General features: G+C 32.2%; 1 protein-coding gene across 1 annotated transcript in view; it reads left to right on the top strand.

Moving 5' to 3' along the window:
• LOC114335831 (kinesin-like protein Klp10A) overlaps nt 1-9896 on the top strand; it is a 49613-nt gene extending 39717 nt beyond the window's left edge. The window contains exon 9 of the mRNA XM_028286122.2: nt 9444-9896. Within this exon, the coding sequence (XP_028141923.1) occupies nt 9444-9815 (372 nt within the window). The 3' untranslated portion in view covers nt 9816-9896. The remainder of the gene's footprint in view (nt 1-9443) is intronic.
• The last annotated feature ends 12988 nt before the right edge of the window (nt 9897-22884 follow it).

Here is a 22884-nt window from a genome sequence, read left to right on the forward strand (position 1 = left end):
AGTGTGAAATTAAACAATACTGATCCAAAGTGGATAGACGCTTTCTTGACTTGCTATTTCTAAGTACCTAAGAACGATTGAAACTGAGTTTCTCTGTAATAGGTTTTATAAAAAAAACACAAAAGCAACAACGACCACACAGACAAAAGTGCTTATTCGCCACTATTGCACATTGTACTACTATCTTTAATAAAATATCTAATATTTCAAATACATGCAAGCACGGCGTAATTACAGATTCGCCAGTGTTGATATAAAGTTTGGTGTGCTTTCGTCGTTAATGCATCAAAATATTTGACAAATTCACAATACCATAAAGACTTGTAGGCGCCCTCTAGTAATAAGGAAATTAAATAATTGTTAGCCGATATTGCACATAAAAGAGGGCATATTTAGATGTCGTTTGATGAACTTAACTCAAAAACATCGATTTTCGTGTTTCGCCACTATTGTTCTCACTAGGCGATATATTTCATAATATTTGAGTGTTTTTGTTAAGACATTTTTTTTAATGGCCGAAGAGGGTTTTTCTAAAGGGCAGTATAATAGCTTATTCATTATGAGTAATAGCTATTTGTATAACAAGGGAGGGAAGTGCTACTTTTCCTCCCGAGAATGAAGTTTACTTCATTCATAAGAAACTTCATTCTCGGGAGGAAAAGGTACTTTATTCTCATGTTATACCTGCATATGATTTTTCCGCCTTCCTCAAATAACAAGTCATTTATTCATTTTTAAATAATTTATTTATGTAACTAACTTACAAAATGTATGAGAAATAAAACTAACAAGTAGGTACATTAACTGTCAACTGTCAAATATAAGTCAAATTATTAATGTAAACATTGTTAAATCAAAATAATAATTTACCAGAGAAGGTTCCCATTGTTTTCAGTCTGGTGGGATGTGGAATAACATTATGTTATTTTATATGCCATTAGAGTGAAAACTTAGTCTTTTGCTAGCAGTTGGCGCTAGGGCATCTATGGCGTTTCGTTCGTTGCAATCCGGCACTGCACGCCGGGGTTTGTTTTGGTTAGATCAGAGAGAGCAGTATATGTGTCTCCTGATGAGAGACTAATAAGTTTCGAAACCGGTAGAGGTGGTTGCTGCACTCTCCGATTGGACTAGAATATGTTGCGGCTATAGTTTCGTTTTGCAACGAAATTGAAAATGGTTACTCATTTTTTAATAATAATTTACTGTTTTTTACCACTGTGCAAAATACAGGGTGTTCTATAAATAAACGTTAAATGTATTCGCAAAATTAAATTCCAACAGAGGGCGCTCAAAATTTCAAAGATGGACGACAACGCTAGGAAAACAATTAATTTTGTCATTTGAATTCACAGTTCTAAAACGTTAAATTAAAATCATTTACAGGAGTATTTTGCCAAAGTAACCACTAAGTTTTGCAACTAAGACATCTTATAACTTAAAGACGACTCAATATTATGTTTAATCTGTATGCATTCATTAAAATTTGATGCTAACTACTGATTTGCTTTTACCTTTTTTTCATAAAAAAATCTGGCCCCCGATAATCACACAGCGTTCTAAAAATTATTAATCTATCTTAGGATTTCTAATTTTGTTTTTAATTTAATTAATAGGTGCACTACAGCTTATTTTACACCGACAGATAACAATTTTTAATTAAATAAAAACTGGAAACTTGGAAACTAAGTAGGTGAATTTATTTTATAATAATTGTGTTCTGGAAATTACGAAATGGTCGGGATATTTTTCATAACAATGTACATTATATGTACAGAATATATACTACATTTTATTCATTTATTTAATTTTGCAGTCGCTTAAACATTAAAAAATACTTCGTTTAATACAAACGTTAAATTAACAAAATGTGTGATTTGGCATTAGTTAATTTAGGTCATTACGTAGAGTATAATAGGAATGAATACTGAGGAACACTGCAATAGTTTTTTTAAGTCGAAATTATTTTTAATTACAACATAAACTGACCGCAAATATGTACACAAGTTAATGGCAAAGTGAATGTTTTCCTTGAGTTGATGCTTTTCAAATTTGCCACCAGGCGTCGCCCACTTTGCGGTTCCTCGCCAATAGATACTTACGTAACAGATAATAGAATATTGTATAGGGAGTCAATGAGTTATTTCATCAATGACATACCATGACGTCACTTTTACTTTTCCTAGGGAGGAAAAACCAATAGTAATAAACTCCCGTCTATTACTGTTGGTTTTTACAGAATACTAAAAATAGTTTTATGGTAAAACGGTTCAAGCGCACGTTAAACCTATTTACTACAAGAGCAAACTGCAATTGTTTTCAGTGAACTAAATGTAATGGCGATAGATGGCGACTGTAGGGCGAAATATGCTTAAATAATTTTACCACCAAGTTATAATACCATTTAAGTATGCGAATCTGTACTCAGAGTAAAATTTTAAAAAAGTGCACTTAAACCCTTTTACTTCTAACCCCCTCAATTCAATACTATCTTTTCAAAAACTATATTAAACTCCTAAGCAAACAGAATATAGAAAACTAAAGAAACAATATGAAAAATAGGGCCTCAATATGAATATGCCAAAGACAGAGTAGGTATCTTAAAATAGGGGATGATGAAGAAGATCCAGATTTAGAAATTAGAACCACAAAAACATGTAAATAATATAAATATCTCGGATCTATAATATCTAAAGAAGGCACTACCAAAAGAGACATCGAAAACAGAACGCAGCAGGACAGAAAAGCGGTAAACATTATAAGCTTTCTACTATGGTCTAAAGATACAAAAAACGAAATTGACAATCTATCGTACCTTGGTAGAGCCTATTATGACTTATGGGGCAGGAGTTTGGCAGATCACGAAAAAAGATAGAAAAATAATAGAAGCAGTAGAAATGGATTATCTAAGGAGTAAGGAGAGCGTGTGGTATATCCAAAAGAAGATCATATCAGGAATGAAGATATTAGAAGGAGGGCAAATACTGTATATTCCAGTGTAGATAGAACTGAAACGAGACAACTAGTGTGGTATGGTCACGTGAAACGAATGGATGAAGATAGATGGCCAAAGAAATCTTTAAATTACATATAGACCAGTAAGGATCTGTTTTTAGGTGGATGTGAGAGGTGGCATTCAGATTTTTGCGGATAAAGTTAGGTGATAACTTCGTTAATAATAATTGATTTATGCTCCTTCTCAAATATGCCCGGAACATTAATAAAAAAAATAAAATATTTAAAAATTTCAAAAAATTTCGTTTTTTTTTCTACTTTTTTTGCTTATAACTTTAAAACAATTCATTTTGGAACAAAGTCGTATACGCTGTGAGCTCGTAGGTAGAGGGGATAATTAAAAATTCGCGAGCGCCAGTCGTGACAAGTTTGTAAACCTTTACTGGAAATTTGCTTTTTGACGTTCTGCATTAAGAGTTGCATATTATAACTTTTAAATGTCACGAAAGTTGTATTAAAGAGTGTCGAAATACTGGTTACAATAGTAACTGTGTATTCTACAACTTTCCTGTCGCTAAGCATAAGGTGATTCAACGACAAAAATGGATTGATGCAATTAGAAAAAAGTAAGTAAACACAATTTTAATTTTAAAACGGTAGAAAAATTTGAGCTAAAGGATCAGTTAGCACACTCTCGAATTTTGACGGTTTCAATTTTACAATCCAATCCTGAACCAAAATTTGAATGCGTGAAGATAACGACCAATCACAGCAAACGTAGGATGCCGTTAACTGTCATTCATAAGTTAATATTTAAGAAGTATTATACTATAATTATATTAAATTATTATACTTTTTCGCAGAATAAATTTTTTCTAATATTAGTTGTCAGTCAAAACGATAAGCAAAATCTTAAAAATAATCATAATAGGTCTGGATCCCGCGTATGAAAAAAAAGTTGATTAATAGCAAGCTGAAAATTTATTAATAGCTTAAGGGTGTCTAGTCGGATAAACTTTGATATATGGGAACACTGTAACAGGGGCAGTTTTAATTGTGGAACAGGTTAAAAATTTGGAACGGTCAGACCACGAAAACGGCACATTTATTTTGTCCGACAGAACAGACTTAAACTCTTCGAACCGAGATTAAACTCTCATGCAAAAATCAGACTGCTTGCTTAATCAACTTTTTTTTCATACGCGGGATCCAGACCTATAATGAATAATAAATTCTGTACTTACTGCTATTAATTATCGATTACAATCCAATTACTTCTTTACGTTGTAAATATTACACGATAAGAATTAAATAATAAGTTTGAAACAACTATTATTTGCTTTTCTACTGTCCTCTTTAAAATTCCGGCCGAAATAGGAACACTAGTCAACCGTAGCGAAACTCACAGAGTATAGGCAACACTTTTTTCTTTCCAGAAAATTTCCGGTAAAAGTTATCCGGTAATCCTGTAAGTAGGTGGTGATACCAGCGAAGCTCGGAGCGGATAGGAATAAAACAAAGATAATTAAATTTTCTATCAGATGCGATTGGTTAAAAATGTCTTAATTTATCACCCTTGCTGCAAAATAGCCATAATTATAAAATAAGGGGGCAAAACAAGCCTCTCCTTATTCAATGATTTTCCATCACTTAGGTTACACTTGGAACCTTCCTAATTAGCTTAGAAATTTTTTGTAATGTGCTGAAACCGTACACCAAATTTTATTAAAATTTACTTACTAGATTTTGAATAATAATTTTGCAATCTAAACTTTTTTAAAAAATTAAAATTTTTTAAAATCTTGCACAACAAAAACTAGAGCAAACAAAGATTTGTCAATTTTTTTACATATAAAGAAGCACTCCACCGTTGATTGAGGTATTGGGGGTATCCACACCAAACAATACCTCAATCAACGACTCCACCTATCTAATGAACTTTACAGAATTGAAATCGGATTGTTTAAGCAGCCTCAGCAATGTTTTAAAGTTATAAACAATTTTTTGGCTTATAAACAAATTAGTCCTGTGGCCAGGAGGGGGTGCTACGGGCTCCTTTATTTAGATGGACTTACCCAAGATTTTTATGTATTTTTTGATCCGTAGAACACGATTTTTTGGGTAACAGTTGATCCAGATGTCGATAAGATTGTTATAAACAAAGAACTTGAGGAATTACATAACATCGATTTTTCGCAAAATAAAATTTTGTATTTTTTTGTATTTATTGGGTAATTCTAAGCAAAAAATGTTCTTACAAGTTTTTTCGTAGGATGCACAGTTTTCGAGATAAACGCAGTAGAACTTTCAAAAATTCGAAAAATTGCAATTTTTGAACGCGAATAACTTTTGATTAAAAAATAAAATAACAATTCTGCTGACAGCATTTGAAAGTTTAAGTCAAAATATACCGGTTTTAATTATTTGCATTGCTAAAAATTAATTTTTTTATTATTAAACAAAGCTATTTGTTTGTAAGCCAAAAAATTGTTTATAAGTTTAAAACATTGCTGAGGCTCCTTAAATAATCCGATTTTAATTATGTAAAGTGTATTAGATAGGTAGAGCACCTCTTTATATGTAAAAAAATTAGACAACTTCTAAATGGTCTACTTTTTGTTCAGAAAGATTTTAAAAAATTTGAACTTTTTTAAAAACATTTAGATTGCAAATTTATTATGCAAAATCTATTAGGTCGATTTTAATGAAATTTGGTACACGGTTTAACTATATTACAAAGAATTTCCTAAGCGAATTACTAAGGTTCTAAGTGTCATTAAAGTGGTTAAAAACATTGAATAACAACATGCGTATTTTGCCCCCTTATTTTGTATTTATCGCTATATTGCAGAAAAGGTAATACGTTTAAGACATTTTTGACCAGTCGTATATCATACAAAATTCAATTATCTTTATTTTATTTCTCTACGACTTTGTTCCAAAACGGATCGTTTTAAAGTTATAAGCAAAGAAAGCAGAAAAAAATCGACGTTTTTCGAAATTTTTAAATATTTTAATTTTTTTAATAATGTTCCGGGCATATTTGAGAAGGAGCATAGTCAATTATTATTACTGAAGGTGTCACCTAACTTTATCTGCAAAAATCCGAATGCCACCTTTCACATCCAAAAATATACGTTTTTTCACAGATCCTTACTGGTCTAATACCACAACAACGAAGAAGAAGGCCTTCAGTTGCCTGGGAAGAAAATATAAGGCACGTCATGAGAGATATAACCATCAAAGAAGACGAATGGATGGACAGAAACAGATGGCAGTCGAAATGCGAGAAGCGGCAGAGGCTGTAGGAATCTGGCTTATAGATAGATAGCAAACATAATGATACCATTACAAAATATAACGATATGACATTACAAGGGTTCGCGCGCTTTTTCGATCATTTGAAATGCTTTAAAAACACAGAAGATTTTAAATTTGTACTTCTAAGTTATTATGAGGCTTTGAGGCGTAAAATTTTGGAAATCTTATTTTTAAACGAAACTGAACATTCTTATGCAATAAAACAAAAATGTTTACTTAACATGTTCGGTGCCCATCTTAAACAAGTGCCACTTGAATGGTACCACGTACTTAAATCGTTCATTTAGTAACACAGTACTACTGACGCCACTTGCATCATCGTGATGCGTCATCGATACCTTTGATAAAATCTTCGTGACGCCATTCATGCGTCATGGGCAGGGCGCCGCTAAAGTGTTGGCCGCCTGTGTGCAACTTAATATTTGCCGCCCCCTTCCAACACTTTAGTCGTTTCAACATAGTAGGTCTGGATCCCGCGTATGAAAAAAAAGTTGATTAATAGCAAGCTGAGAATTTGTTAATAGCTTAAGGGTGTCTAGTCGGATAAACTTTGATATATCGGAACACTGGAACAGGGGCAGTTTTTATTGTGGAACAGGTTAAAAATTTGGAACGGCCACACCACGAAAACGGAACATTTATTTTGTCCGACAGAACAGCCTTAAACTCTCCGAACAGAGATTAAACTCTCATGCAAAAATCAGACTGCTATTTATCACCTGTCATAATTCCTGTCATTTGAAATATTCTACATGTTCCACTCATTAAAACGCCCATTTGATGATAAATAGCAGTCTGATTTTTGCATGAGAGTTTAATCTCTGTTTGAAGAGTTTAAGTCTGTTCTGTCGGACAAAATAAATGTGCCGTTTTCGTGGTGTGACCGTTCCAAATTTTTAACCTGTTCCACAATTAAAACTGCCCCTGTTCCAGTGTTCCCATAATCAAGTATATTCAAATGGGAAATAAGCCACAATTTTACCTAAAAATGATTTTATTAACGTTTCGACGCTATTATTTATTTTATTATTTCGATTTTATTAACTTCAGAACAACAGTGTTCCCATATATCAAAGTTTATCCGACTAGACACTCTTAAGCTATTAACAAATTTTCAGCTTGCTATTAATCAACTTTTTTTTCATACGCGGGATCCAGACCTACAGGTACCTACTAGTATTTATAGAAATGTGCAGGAGACCGTAACGCATATATGAATAATAATTGCTCTGATCTCGACGTTACTTTTAGACCTGGATCCCGCGTACCAAAAAAAAAGTTATTATTATTATCTCAATGTCTACTATATCTACAAGACTACTTACAACATTTGGTATGCTTAATTGTTTAATAATACATATATTTAAATTATAGGCCTGGATCAGGCGTACCAAAAAAAAGTTGATTAATACCAAACTGAAAATGTGTTAATAGCTTAACGGTGCCTAGTCGGACAAACGTTGATGTATAGGAACACTGGAACAGGGTAAGTTTTAATTGTGGAACAGGTTAAAAATTTGGAACGTCAGTCTACGAAAACGTTCCATGTATTTTGTTGGACATAACTTCCAATTGATTTGTTACCATTTCATTAAACACTCATGCAAAAATCAGACTGGTGTTTATCACCAACTGGGCATTTTAATGAGTGGAACACGAAGAACATTTCAAATGACAGGAATCATGTTGGTTATAGTAATAGCAGTCTGATTTTTGCATGAGGTTTAATGAAAGGGTAACAAATCAATTGGATGTTCTGTCCGACAAAATACATGGGACGTTTTCGTAAGGTGACGTTCCAAATTTTTAAACTGTTTCACAATTAAAAGTTCCCCTGTTCCAGTGTTCCCGTACATTAAAGTTTGCCCGACTAGACACCGTTAAGCTATTAACAAATGTTCAGCTTGCTATTAATCAACTTTTTTTGGTACGCGGGATCCAGGCCTATTTGAAATACAGTAGTGTGCAAAAGAAACAGGCGTATCTAAAATCATCAAATTCTCAACTTAGACTAAACTATAACCCATCTATATAGGTACATAAGCATAAAGGAACAATATTATAACAGAGCAACCATCGAGTAATAAAAGAGACTTTTTTATTACTCACTGGGAGCAACTTAACAAGCACTTATCTAAATTCACGGAAAGTATCCTATTGTCGTATCGTACTCTCAAACAAATCTAAATGTTCAGAATTTGAAACAATCGCATATGGACTACGTAGATAAAAATATCTTACACAAGTCCGAAAACCGCCAGCCACTTTGAATTAAAAAGCATTACCGGAACTACTTATTCAGTTCAGGAAAGGGCAGTTCATATAATAAATAACATTTCTGGCATTTTTGTTTAGATTGTTTGGAATACTAGAGTTTATAGAAATATCTGAAGCATTACTATTTAATTTTTTTAATTTATTTTCGTTTTAAAAAAAAGTATTATCATCAGTGGCCTGCTTTTGGCCGCCCCTACAATCGGCCGCCCGTGTGTGATGCACACTTTGCACACATGGTAGCGGCGGCCCTGGTCATGGGCACCGAACGTGTTAAGGTGATACAGTAGCGATCAACAGGTAGCCAAAACGCGTTCCAAGATTGCGGCTGTAATTTTGAATATTTTTTCGAGGTATTTGGCACACGTATTTGTAATATAATAAAGAATGGCGGTACAGAGCCCAATTTGAAAAATATATTAATATGTGGAAATTACTCTGTAATTAAATACAATATTAAAAAAGCGAGCCTGTACCGCCATTAAGAAGAAAAAAATACACTTTCTTCAAATAAACTTTTTTATCCGATGCTTAGATTTTGTGTCATTTTGGAACTACTAATGAAATAAAAAATTTTAATAGTTCCAAAATGACACAAAATCTAGGCATCGGATAAAAAAGTTTATTTGAAGAAAGTGTATTTTTTTGTTCTTCTTAATGGCGGTACAGGCTCGTTTTTTTAATATGGTATTTAATTACAGACTAATTTCCACATATTAATATAATTTTCAAATTGGGCTCTGTACCGCCATTCTTTATTATATTACGAATACGTGTGCCAAATATCTCGAAAAAATATTCAAAATTACAGCCGCAATCTTGGAACGCGTTTTCGCTACCTGTTGATCGCTACTGTTTCCTCTTAAGCACTTTCACTTTATATTAATCTTTTGCAGGTGAAAGAATTAATAGCCAGTGATGTACTTATGGACGACGAATTAATAATGCCTCTTCCTGAAACAGAAGATGATGACGATGCAGAAGACGGATTTGACATAGAAGAAGAGTTTTTAAAAGCCGAAGAAAAACGTCTACAACTTTCGTCTTTAGAATGGGAATTACGCGAAAGCCAGCGAAACGTCATACAAAGTTGCGTCGACTTCCATGAAATGGCATGCGATCTATACAACTCTCATGCATGCGATTCTAATGGTAGCGATAGAATATTGTATGCCCGACAATGGAAAAAATTACTTAATGATGTAATAGATGTACAAAAAGAAGCACTGATTAAGGCAAATGAGTTTTGTAGCGCGCTAGATCAATGAATATATTATATGTAATATGATTTGAATAAATGTGATTTGAATTATTTCGGATTATTGCAATAAATGTTTACTATTTTTTAATGCATAGTTTTTATTCTTCTTATGTAAATGGTAAAAATGGTATATCGGTAACCAGTGGCGTACTGAGTATGGTTCCGCGGGCCCGCTCTTTTACGCTTTTTGTTTCTTTTTTTATAATTTGATGGGGACATTTTAAACTACACAAGTACGCACTACGAAATGTAACTGCTTATTAAATTTTTATTTTTGTGTAGGTAATTATAAATATAAACGAAGAATACCTATTTATCAAAGAATTTGAAAACAAAATTTATTAAGAATCATAGCGAACACTTTCGTCAGGTTCTGTACCTACTCTTTTTACCTGCTTAAACCGAAGCCCTGGTTTCAACACTTGTTTAAAGAATAACCGCCTTACCTACTAACCCAAACACTTCTGTTTATATGAGCACGATCCATGAATAGCTGTTGTAAACTATAAAGTTGTAGAAATTTGTAAATTGAGATATTCAAAGTAAGTTTTATACGGAGGGTTATAAAAATATTCCCAAGACAATAAATTAGATGCTCGATGCTCCTTTCGTTCGTATTTATAGCACCTTCATTCTTCAGCTTTTACCTACTTTTAGGTAATTCTTATAAAAACTGAAATTAAATTCTAAATATATAGTTCAGAGAAATAAGGAAAAAAATATCGTGTTGGTGACACATCCCCCTCCAGGCTGAAACCAAAATTTTCGAGTAATATGGTCATCTATAATAATAACCTATATGTTTCCTGCAGCCGATTTTGATGATATACATAGTTATAAACAAATGAAGATCAAAAAACGGTAAATTTTCGCTTTTTTCGTCTCTTAATAAAAAAATTGGGCATTTTAAACAAATTTGAGAGTAATAAACTCATAAACCGTATAAAAAACTTCAATATGGCGTTCGCTGAATATGTCTATCCTTATTGGTTACTTAGAAAATTGCCAAATAAATCATAAATTTTGAGTTTTTATAAATATTCATAACTTATGCAAAAATTAACTTAGAACCTTGTTATTAAATGGAATGCTGAGACTTATGGTGCTTAAATTACACCCTAAATTCCAAAGCAATTGGTCAAATAGTTTAAAAGTTATTTAATTTGTTTATCCAAAATTAATTTTTTTTGCAACACTGTAAGTCAGAAAATGATGAAGTTACAGTAATATTTTGGATAGTTTATGAAAGAAGAAAATTTACAGTATTAATTTAATTTAAAAAAAAATGACAAAAAATAATTATAGATATTGCAAAATAATTTTGCAAAAACATGTGAATTAAAAAAATGGGGGGCTAACTTTGTCCCTAAATGTCCTAGAACAGTTGTTTTTCTTTCTAAATGTGTATAAAAATTCAGTCTTTCTAAATATGAAAAAATAATTTTTCTACGGGTAACGGTTAAAAAGTTATTTTAATTGTTTATAAGTAAGCAAAAAATGGACATGTTTTTGCAAAATAATTTTACATCGTTTAAAATTATTTTTTGTCATTTATTTTTAATTAAGGTAATAGTATAAATGTTCTTCTTTCATAAACTGTCCGAAGTATTATTGTAACCTCATAATTTTCTGACTTATAGTGTTGCAAAAAAAATGAATTTGGGAAAAATAAATTAAATAACTTTTAAACTATTTGACCAATTGCTTTGAAATTTAAAATATAATTTAAGTACAAGAAGTCTCGCCATTCCTCGTAATAAGAAGATTCTAAGTTAATTTTTACCTAAGTTACGAATATTTATAAAAACTCAATATTTATGATTTATTTTGCAATTTTCTAAGCAACCAATAAGGTTGGACATATTCAGCGAATGCCATATTTAAGTTTTTTATACGATTTATGAGTTTCTTACTCTCAAATTTGTTTAAAGTGCTTAACTTTTTGGTAATAGACGAAAAAAGCGATAATTTACCGTTTTTCGATCTTCATTTGTTTATAACTATGTATATCATCAAAATCGGCTGCAGGAAACATATAGGTTAATAATATAGATGTCCATACTACTCAAAAAATTTGGTTTCGGCCTGGAGGGTGATGTGTCACGAGAAAAACCTTATTTCTCTGGACTAATAGACAAAAGTGAGGTGCAAGTACTTGGAAGGGAAACTAGAAACGACCGTGCGCGAGTCGCGGAGAAATATTGCAACTATCTTAAATAATTCATATTGTCAATTGAAATTGTCAAATTGACGTATATTTCATACTTTCTGTCATTGAAGCAGAAAAATTATATATTGCTCCACAATATTGATATGATATGCAATTATTATATAAAGGTAAATTTAATTAATTGTATTTTGCTTGCAGTACTGCATTTTAATAACTAATTTTATTTACTACATACAATTGTTTACGTTTGCATAACATAATTTGCATCTTATTTTTTCTTCTTATTACTTTTTTGGACTATGGCCTTGACAATTATTCAATAACCAGGACTAATATAATTGGCCAATATAATTAAAAGTGCGAATAAAAGTACAGAGCGTAGAAATAGGGGTCGCTTTGCCGAACTTGCACGGTCCCAATAGATCAGAACGTTCGCCCTTCCTGTGTGGAAGCAGTCACTGCTTAAGTAAGTTTAATAAGTACAGTTACAGTTTAAAATATCTAAGTGCTAAACTATCTAAGACCGTGATCTAAGGCTGTGGTCTCCCATATACGCTATACGCAGCCTACGGCGTCTATTTAGTGATGAGCGAGACTGGTCTTGGTCTTCGGTCTTGGTCTTGCAGCAAGACCAAGACCAAGACAAAGACCAAGACCGCCTTTTGGTTGCAAGACCAAGACCAAGACCAAGCTTGCAAGAACAAGACCAAGACCGAACCTTGCAAGACCACGCAAGACCAAGACCAACCTGAAAGACTCTTGCACTTTTTTGAGAAAAATTGATTTTTATTATTTAACTTTACTGTTTAGTTCAATAATATATACTGACATTGTAAGAAACCTTAAACAATATCGAATTTTTAAAATACATAATATTTTGGTTATATTTTTAAGTCGTTTTGATTAAGTCAAACGGTTTGCATTTTCTAACCTTCAAAGTGTCCAGAAGGCAAGTTTTCAAACGGCGACAGTTCAAGGACAATTGAAATTACTTATAAGACAAAAAAATGTAATTATAGATAGGGTAATCCATTTAAAAAAAATGCAATTAAAACGGTTTTATGTACCAGTAGTTTTCGCTTTTTTGTCTAATAAAAATACTCACACTTATTTAAATTCTTTTCGCATAATCGAGGAAAAATGTAGGTTGTTAAATTTAAAATAAATACAAAAAATATCATAATAGATTTTGAAAAAAGATTCACAATGCTGTGAAAGCATTGCGGCCTGAATAAAAAATAACTGGTTGTCGATTGTAATGTGTCAAGCTTGGTATCGCAAAATCCAAAGCTTAGGTTCAGTTTCTGAATATAATGACAAAAATTCCGATACTGGGAAATTTTTAAAATTATTTTTTGGATTAATTTTTTACAATCAACGAAAGTTGGAAGTTGAATTATTTGTGAAAATCCCGGATGACAAACGCGTAATTTTACTGATTTCATAGTTGAAAACTATTTGGAAGAATCTAGGTTTTCCCCAGAAAGGACCAGTAGTACAAATAGTATGTGCCGCACTTGAAATGCATGCACATCATTTCAGTGTGTTTTAAATTCTAGTTTTTACTACCCACATCCGAATATTTTCAACTTTTTAAATGTCATAATGGGTATTCAATCCAAAAATATGTGAAAATAAAAAGTGCGAATAACTCGTGTTACGAGAGCAATGTAGTTTAAATAAAATTAAAGAACTGCAAGATAAAAAATTACAGAATTAAGCGTTTATAACTCCCCATTAGGTTTAGTTATTATGTTATAATATAAGGTCTATAAATAGGTATGGTAAATATGTACGTATTTACTAAAAAGTATGTTTTAGTTAGTTTATAAAAAAAGTTAATTATATTAAATAATGATTAAATAGAGTAAAAAATATTTGATTTTTTTGTTCTCTTAAAAAAATTTAATTTATGTTCTTACATTTGACCCTCGTAGGATAAATACTACAGTGTTCGAGTGAAAGGAGCAGATCATTATCTGTTAACAACTATAAACCGTTTATCCCTTTTCGTAAAATCCGTGAATTGAAGGTCCCCGACCATTTGTGGCACCTTTAAGAAGCTCTTTTTCTTTAACATTTTATTAAAATACAGGGGCAATAAACAATAATCCAGACTCAAGACGTGGTCTGAAGGCAGGCGGCAGGTATCGACAGCATGCAAAACACAACGTGACACAACCGAAGACCGGCAATTGCAACAAGGGTTGTAAATGCAGGTTTTTCCTACTAATAAACATTACCGTCATAAAAATATACTCTAATCTCTTTATATATGTAGAGAGAAATAATTAGGGCATTAGGTGAATGTATAATGTTAAAATTGGTATCCGTTTGAAACTACATTCTACATTCTGTTAAAATTTTAAAGCAAAAAATATAGTTTCATTCTTCACATCTTTATTTATTTCAATGTACATTTTATTCAAAATTGTTTGGTTCAAATTATTACTAGCAAAAAAGCAAGACCAGCAAGACTCTTGCAGCAAGACCAAGACCAAGAACAAGACCGGCTAGTGCAAGACCAAGACCAAGACCAAGACTGCCTTTTAGCTGCAAGACCAAGACCAAGACCAAGTTTGCAAGAACAAGACCAAGACCAAGACTAGCCTGGTCTTGGTCTTGTTCTTGTTTTGCTCATCACTACGTCTATTAGATACTAGCGACTATCTTATTACCGCCAACTTATTACCGAGGGCCGAAAGTCCCTTAGAATAAATAAAAAGTTTCTTTTGAATGGGATATTTGAAATTAAAAATCACACTCAATTTTCTCTTTTTTTCAACCCTTTAACTTATTAAAATAAACGTTATAGAAGTTTTCAGGGACTTTCGGCCCTCGGTAATAACGTAACTTTCATTCTGCGTTTAAATTTTTAAAAACTACCTATTAGTTTTCTCAGTTTTTGAAAAAAATGAATCCATTTAAAATACATTGGAGCCGAAATTTGCGCCTATCCCTAAGCGCTTGTCCATATGAGGGCGGTTTGCCAGCGGTTGACGCTGCTTTTAGCCGACGTTTGTATCGTACACATGAGAGCGGTTGACTGGCGGTCCCATTCCTCCCCTAGTATTGTTTACAACCGCCGCGGTTTGACGACGGAGCAGTTGCATAATATGTACGATTCCATTTTTGTTCCTTGGCAACTTGAACCGCGGCGATTGGGTTTTTCAGGTAAACCGCGACGTCCACGTTGGTAAGCCGCCTTCATCTGGACGAGCTGTAAGTGTTGGCGAAAATTTCTTTATTAATTTTTTTTTTAAGAAAATCTCTTCGTTTGATTAAAATATCTACCCCACCGTTATCCAAGGTTTTATTTTTGCTATTTTATATTTAAGCGTTTTATCTCCCTAGTAGGGTGACCAAACTTACCGTAAAAACGGGATTGTCCCGTTTTTTAACGATTTGTTCCGGAGTCCCGAAAAAGTCTCTCGGGACGCCTAAATGTCCCGTATTTATGTTGGGTTGATTTTATGTATCTAACTATATTTTCTCTCTTTAATTCTTCTTTAATTTCGGCATTTGTTTTCATTCTTATTTCTCACTCTCTTGTTACATTGTGGCCCAGTATTGTTCTCATTATTTTTCTTTGGCAGAAAAATGTTCCTCTTTCTAGTCCAAGCTGTGGGTGAAAAATAAGTCGATTTCAGGATATAATTCAGGAATTTTTGAAACCTATCAGGTGTTGTAAAGGACGATGCCAGGAATAATTTCTACTAAAATGTAACCAAAAATTTTGTGCGCTTTTTTATTTATGACGTTTTTCATTTGTTAAATTTGAAATTTTTAAAGATTTTTAATTTTGCAGCTTAGGATATTCATTTTAGAGAAAAAAATTTTAAATATAAAATTGTAGCAAATTAAAAAGCCTATAATTTGAGCTATGGCAAGTTTAATTTCGTTAATACGTTATTGCAAAACAGCCTGCGAAAAGTCCAAAGTGGCCGTTTTTTGCAATTGCATTTTTATTGTAAAAATAACTTTTATTTATTTTTTAATAAGAAATAATCATAAAAAGCAGACAAGCTGGTGGAACAACGATATTAAAAAAGAAGTCAGAGAAAAGAAAAGGCTATTGAAAATGTACATACAAAAAAGAAATCAAGAGGCATACGATAAATACAAGGAACAGCGCAACAAAGTTAAAGTAAGGATAAAACAAGAAAAGCAGAACGCCTGGGAAGAATTTGGAAGAACTATGGAAGAAAATAGTACCCAAAATACAAAATTATTTTATAGAGTATTAAAGAATATGAGAAGTAAAACGAAAGGTGGAGAGAATATTTCAAGAAACTTTTAAACAATGAAAATACAACAGCAGAGAATCGCACACAGATAACAGATGAAACACCTGAAAGAGGACAAGAAGACGTTTATGAAACTAAAATAAAGATGGAAGAAGTTGAAGATGCACTAGAAAAACTAAAAGTTGGTAAAGCAGCAGGGATCGACGGAATAGATGCTGAATTATTGAAATATATTGGACAACAGGGTAAACAAGAATTACATGACCTACTAAATTTAGCGTGGACAAACAAAAAAATCCCAGAGGTTTGGAACATTTCAATAATACTGCCTATACACAAAAAGGGAGACACGAAAGAGTGCAGTAATAGGGCTTTTCATCGATTGTCATTTGTTTCGAGCTTCTGTCATGTGTCACATAATATTAATATATCTACTTCATACGTCTTTGGTTTGTGTCATGGTATATACCAATAACGTATGTCGTAGATATATTAATATTATGTGACACATGACAGAAGCTCGAAACAAATGACTGTGAATGAAAAGCCCTATTATAGGGGTATATCACTTCTCTGCTCAGCGTTGAAAATCTACGAAATTATCCTAGAAAAGAAACTACGAGAAATAGTTGAGCCTCGACTGGCGGATATACAAAGTGGATTTAGACCATCACACAGCGTACAAGATCATATATTCACACTACAGCAAATTACTGAAAAAACACTGTTAAAAAACGATACACTGTACCTGGCGTTTTTAGATATGAAAAAGGCGTTTGACATGGTCAATAGAGAAGGAATATGGCAAAGCCTGATAAACAAGGAAGTAGATGAAGAACTTGTAAGTGTAATAAAGAGTTTGTATGCCAACACAAAAAACCAGGTCAGGACAAGTAACTTAATCTCCGGCGAATTTTCTAATAACGACGGGGTTAGAGAAGGTGGAGTGTTGAGCCCACTGTTATTTATTTCCGTTATGGATGAAGTTATTAAAAAGTGTTGGAAAAAAACTAAAAAATGCGCTATAGGGTATAGAAATTTGCAACAAATAAAAATTGAAGCCTGTGCATTTGCTGATGACATTGTATTAGTTGCAAGAACTGAAAGGGCGCTCTCGCAGATAACATTAGAATCTGGGCTGAAGAACTAAAAAACTACAACTTAATAATAAATATGGAGAAAACTAAAGTAATGACAATAGCCAACAAAGAAGCAACTGTAAATATTGAAATCGAAGGGCAAAAAATCGAGCAAGTAGACCTCTTTAAGTATTTGGGAATAATGTTAAACAACAAAGGAACACAAGAAGATGAAATTGGAAACAGAATAAAATTGGCAACGAGACCTTATTATTCACTGTATAAAAATTTCCTAAACAAAAAAGAAATATCGAGGAAAACCAAAATGACAGTATATAAAACTGTATATATGCCAATTACAATACATATATGGGGCAGAAAATGGGTACTTAATGACAGACAAAGAAAAAGATTACAAGCTACAGAAATGAGATACTTAAGAAAAGTGGTGGGAGCAAGAAGATTAGACAAAAGAAGAAACGAAGATATAAGACATGAATTACAGGTAAAAAATGGTAAAAGAGGCAACCGATTATGTATGTATGTATGTATTTTTTAATGCTTTAGAATGAAGATCTTTCAATACCAAACATGAAAAAAATTGTAGAGCCCGATTGGTGAACTTGTTGCTTAGATATTATAACTTGTTTATCCCAAGGGGTCAAGTGTCGAAGGCTATAACTTTTTGAAAAAAAAATCGTAGAGAGTTAATCCAAGATCCACTATCCTTCTAAAAACTTATATTTTCATATTCTGATGTAAATAAATGCGTCAAACATTTTTCAAACAACTGAAGCCGAGATAATTGTTTTTGTTTTCTTAAATTGTACTGGCTTTATTTATAACAATTAAGAAATTATTTCAAAGTCATTGACTAAAGAAAGACTTATATTATTGAAATTGATGAAAAAGTGACATTTCTTACAAATGCATTACTCGGTATTTTTGATAAGCATGCCCCCTTAAGAACTTGTACAAATAAGCAAAAACCATATTGCCCCTGGATTACAGACAATATACGACTTATGCAAAAAATGCGAAACCAAGCTCTAAATAGATATCGTCGTAGTAGGAATCCGGAACACTGGAATTACTACAAACAGATTAGGAACTTAACTACTTCTACTATTAGACGTGAAAAAAAGATTTATTTAAACAATAAACTTCAAAACTGCAACGTAAAAGAAAAGTGGAATGAGCTTAGGAAGATTAATGTACTTAACAGAAAACAAAATCATATTCCAGATAATCTTAAAGACGTTAATAAACTTAATCAACATTTTACAGCGGCTTGTTCAATTAATCAACAATCCAGTAATGAACTTCTAAGTTTTTACAGAAATCATTCTATGCCAGTTCAAGAACCATTTCGTTTTAATACAGTGTCTATGGAGGACGTTGCCGATATTATCTTGAGTGTAAAATCAAAAGCCTTTGGACAGGATGATCTTAATATAACTCTAATTCAACTTTGTTGCCCCTTTATCGTGCCTTTTATTACGCATATTGTTAATAGCTGTATCATTGAGTTTTACTTTCCCGCATCTTGGAAAAGAGCAAAAGTTATTCCTTTACCTAAAGTAAAGAATCCAACTGAATTTAATCACCTGCGATGTATATCTGTCCTACCCACGTTCTCGAAAATAATCGAAAAAATTATGGATAAGCAAATGAGCAATTTTTTGGAAAAAAAAAATATTATTCCTGCTAAGCAATCAGGATTTAGGACAGGTTATAGTTGTGAGACAGCGATTTCCGATATAATTGACAATATAGTATCCGCAGATGATAGAAAGTATGCAACAGTTTTAATTCTCTTGGACTATTCGAAAGCCTTTGATATGATCAATCATGAAATTTTAATATCGATTTTAAAACATATAGGCTTCGATGAAGCTTCATTGAGTTTAGTAACATCGTATTTAACTCTTCGTACTCAAACTGTGGTAATTGACGAAAAGCGATCAAATATATGTAATATTCTGTCAGGGGTTCCTCAGGGAAGTATCTTAGGACCTTTGCTCTTTAAAATTTATACTTTTAATATTATAAAGTCCTTAAAACATTGTGACTATCATCAATACTGCGATGATACACAACTAAAATATTCCTTCGCTCCTCATGAGGCGCAGTTAGCCAATGCAAGAATTAATTCTGACCTTCAGGAAATTTTAACTAGCTCTAACAAACATCTACTTAAAATAAATCCCTCTAAATCGGTAGCCATGTTGTTCTGTTCTGAAAATCAACGTGATGAGCATCTGTCAACGAATATTGTACCTTGTCTAGATAACAACACTATTATTTTTCAAGCATCTGCCAAAAATTTAGGACTTACTATGGATACTAAATTAAATTTTAACAATCACATTAATTTGTGTTTAAAAAAGGCTTACTCCATGTTAAAGGCTTTATACCCCCACAGGCATTTTCTTAATATTAAAACAAAGGCAATGCTTTGTGAATCATTGATTCTTTCTCATTTTAATCACTATGATCATATATATGGACCATTTTTAAGTGTTGTTAATAAAAAAAGAGTACAAAAAGTACAAAATTCTTGTCTTAGATATATTTTTGGAATACGCAGACGTCAGAGGGTTTCTCACAAACTTCTTGATCTTGGCTGGTTAAACATGTTCAACAGGCGAACTTTGCACTCGCTAAACTTTACATACAAGATCATTAAAACAAAAACACCCAAGTATCTGTACAATAAATTAAAATTCAGTAATGAAATGCACCGAAGAAACTTGAGACCTACAACCTTACTTAGAACTCCCCAGCATAATAAGCAAATCTTTAAGAAAATATTTTCTTATATCGCTCCATCACTTATTAATAAATATAAAATTTTGAATTGTAATTTATCTCCTATTACTTTCAAAAGGAAAATTAAAGCTCTACTATTAAATTATCAGTAAAAAATGTGTAAACAGCTCTTTTCTTTCTTCTTCTCGTTTCTTTTTCTCTTTTTCATCTTTTCTTTTCTTGTACTTTTCCTTTCCTTTTTTTCTTCTTCTTCCTTCTATGTGAATTTAGAATTAGATTTTTTTTCTTTGTGTTTAGGTTAAGTTATTAGGTTAATTATTATTATAATGTAACAATTTTTTATTTAGATAGTTGGCGTTCAACAGCCCTGTATTTTCTGGTAAAGTACAGATGCTGATATCAAAACGCATTGTTCCTACCACATTTCAAATCTATGTTTTTTTTTTGTAAATTTATATATTTTTTTTTGGAACAATAAACGTCTTATTATTATTATTATTATTATTATTATTAAATAACCAAAAAATGATGCATTTTCTGGAGAAAACTCATTAGAACTTTTTTAAAGTGTTTAACAAAATAATATTTTTTGTTTTTTAAAAAAGTTTCTAGTATCAAAATTAAACAAATTACGCTCAAAATAAAGTTGACCTCCTTTTTTTGTCAAAAACTCGGAAAAGTCACCCCCTAATTACCATCTTAACCCGCGAGCAGTCACGCCGTTAGAAAAAATCTAACATTTTATCCTTTTTCGTGATAACTTGATGAAAAATTTTGCAACATAACTTTCCACTCGTAAGTGCCTCGAGGAAGGGTGTAGTAATGTGTAGGTTTATTTTTTTCTTCTTCTTCTTCTTCGTTTTTTGGAATTTATGGCTTTGGTGAGAAAAAATTAGCTTTAATAATTGTTCTAACATTACAAGTAAATAAAAATACTATAACATAAAGATTTGTTGTAAATTCGCGTCTAAATTCGTATTAGTAGACAAAATCTAACGCGCGACCGATTACGTGACAGAATAGAGCGCGACTGTTCCCGGATTAAATCAAATTAATCTTTACCATTTCAAAAAGTTACTTTGCTCAAGTATTATTTGTATGATCTGTAAGTATCATCGGTTCAAAGGGCTTATTTAAAAAATTGGTGTTTTAAAAAGTAAATCTTAATTTTTAATTTTGAAAAAAATGGTTCTTTTCAAAATAACTTAAAATTGATTAGTGTGACCAAAAATCAAAAAGAGTAAAAAAATGTAGTTTTTGCTTTTCTGAATATTTTGTCATTTTTGTTTTTTTTTGTAAGGCAGAAATTTGTTAAGATATGACTGTTCTAAATTTGCATACACTCGTGATTATTGACTAGTTCAAGTCCTTTCAACTACAGCCCCTTCAAAAATAAGCGCTGTGAACCGATGAAACTTACAGACATAAACGACACATACACGTGTAAAACAACTTATGAAGTAAAAAAGAGTGATTTCATTTTTGATGCTAATTAGAGGGTGAATTTCCCGAGTTTTTTTGACAAAAAAAAGAGACCAACTTTATGAGCGTAACTTGCTTACTTTTGATGCTACAAACATTTTTAAAAAACAGATATACATATTTTTTAAACACTTTAAAAAAGGTATAATATTTTTTCTCCAAAAAGTGCATGATTTTTTGGTTATTTCACGTTGAAATAATTCACTTTCAAAATTTGACGAATATGAACCTATTTTTCATCATCTAGAACTTTGTTTCTGCTGGGTCTAGAGTTCACGCATACATCATTTTTTTTTTCAATTTTTGATGTGCTATATTTTTATTAAGAATGTTTTTGTCAATAGAATACTTACTTTTTGAGATATTTGCCAAAAACCGCCTAAAAACTTTTTCGTTGAAAAATGAAGGTATTTACTCGCAAATAACTCGAAACGTATTAAAATGGTAAAAAGTGGGATAATGTCTACTAGATGATGTGCACAGCAATTGAAAGGTGGAAACACAAAAAAATCTTATGTATGTCTTTGTACTCACTTTATAATGCTAAAAAAAACCACGGCTTCTAGATTTCAATGCTTGAGCACAACCTTACCCGAAGTATCGTTTATGAAACAGAACGAAAACTTGAGCACGACGCTGCCGTAATGGCTGAGCACGACCTCAAGTTCGGCTTGAGTACCGACTATGAATACGGGGCTTATAGTATCATGGTTACAACCAATAATAAGGCCCGTATTCATAGTCGAGACTCAAGTCTGAGTCGATGCTCAAGTCCGACCTTGAACAAATTCTTAAAGGCCGCGTCCCACCATCAAATAATTTGATCAAACTGGTTTGAGCAAACTGAAAGTGACAGTTTAGTGACGTCACATCCTGAGTGTTTATTGTGGATAATAATGAAAAATTTTAATTTTAAATAAAGTACAAACAAGTTAGACAACGCAATACAAAAAATTTGATCAAACTAGACTGATAGGGCTTTTCATCGATTGTCATTTGTTTCGAGCTTCTGTCATGTGTCACATAATATTAATATATCTACGTCATACGTCTTTGGTGTGTATCATGGGTAGATGCCAATAACGTATGACGTAGATATATTAATATTATGTGACACATGACAGAAGCTCGAAACAAATGACTGTGAATGAAAAGCCCTATAGTGAGAGCACAGATTTTTAGAATTTCAAAAAAACTGCAATTGTGACGTCACTTTGACGTACTTCCGGAGTTTGCTCAAACTGTTTGATCAAATTATTTGATGGTGAGACGCGGCCTTAAGGCCTTAGATTATCCTTATCCTGTGTTTTCGCTATCTGTTGGCAA

Source organism: Diabrotica virgifera, chromosome 4, assembly GCF_917563875.1.
Source record: "Diabrotica virgifera virgifera chromosome 4, PGI_DIABVI_V3a".
In the NCBI taxonomy this organism is placed as follows: domain Eukaryota; kingdom Metazoa; phylum Arthropoda; class Insecta; order Coleoptera; family Chrysomelidae; genus Diabrotica; species Diabrotica virgifera.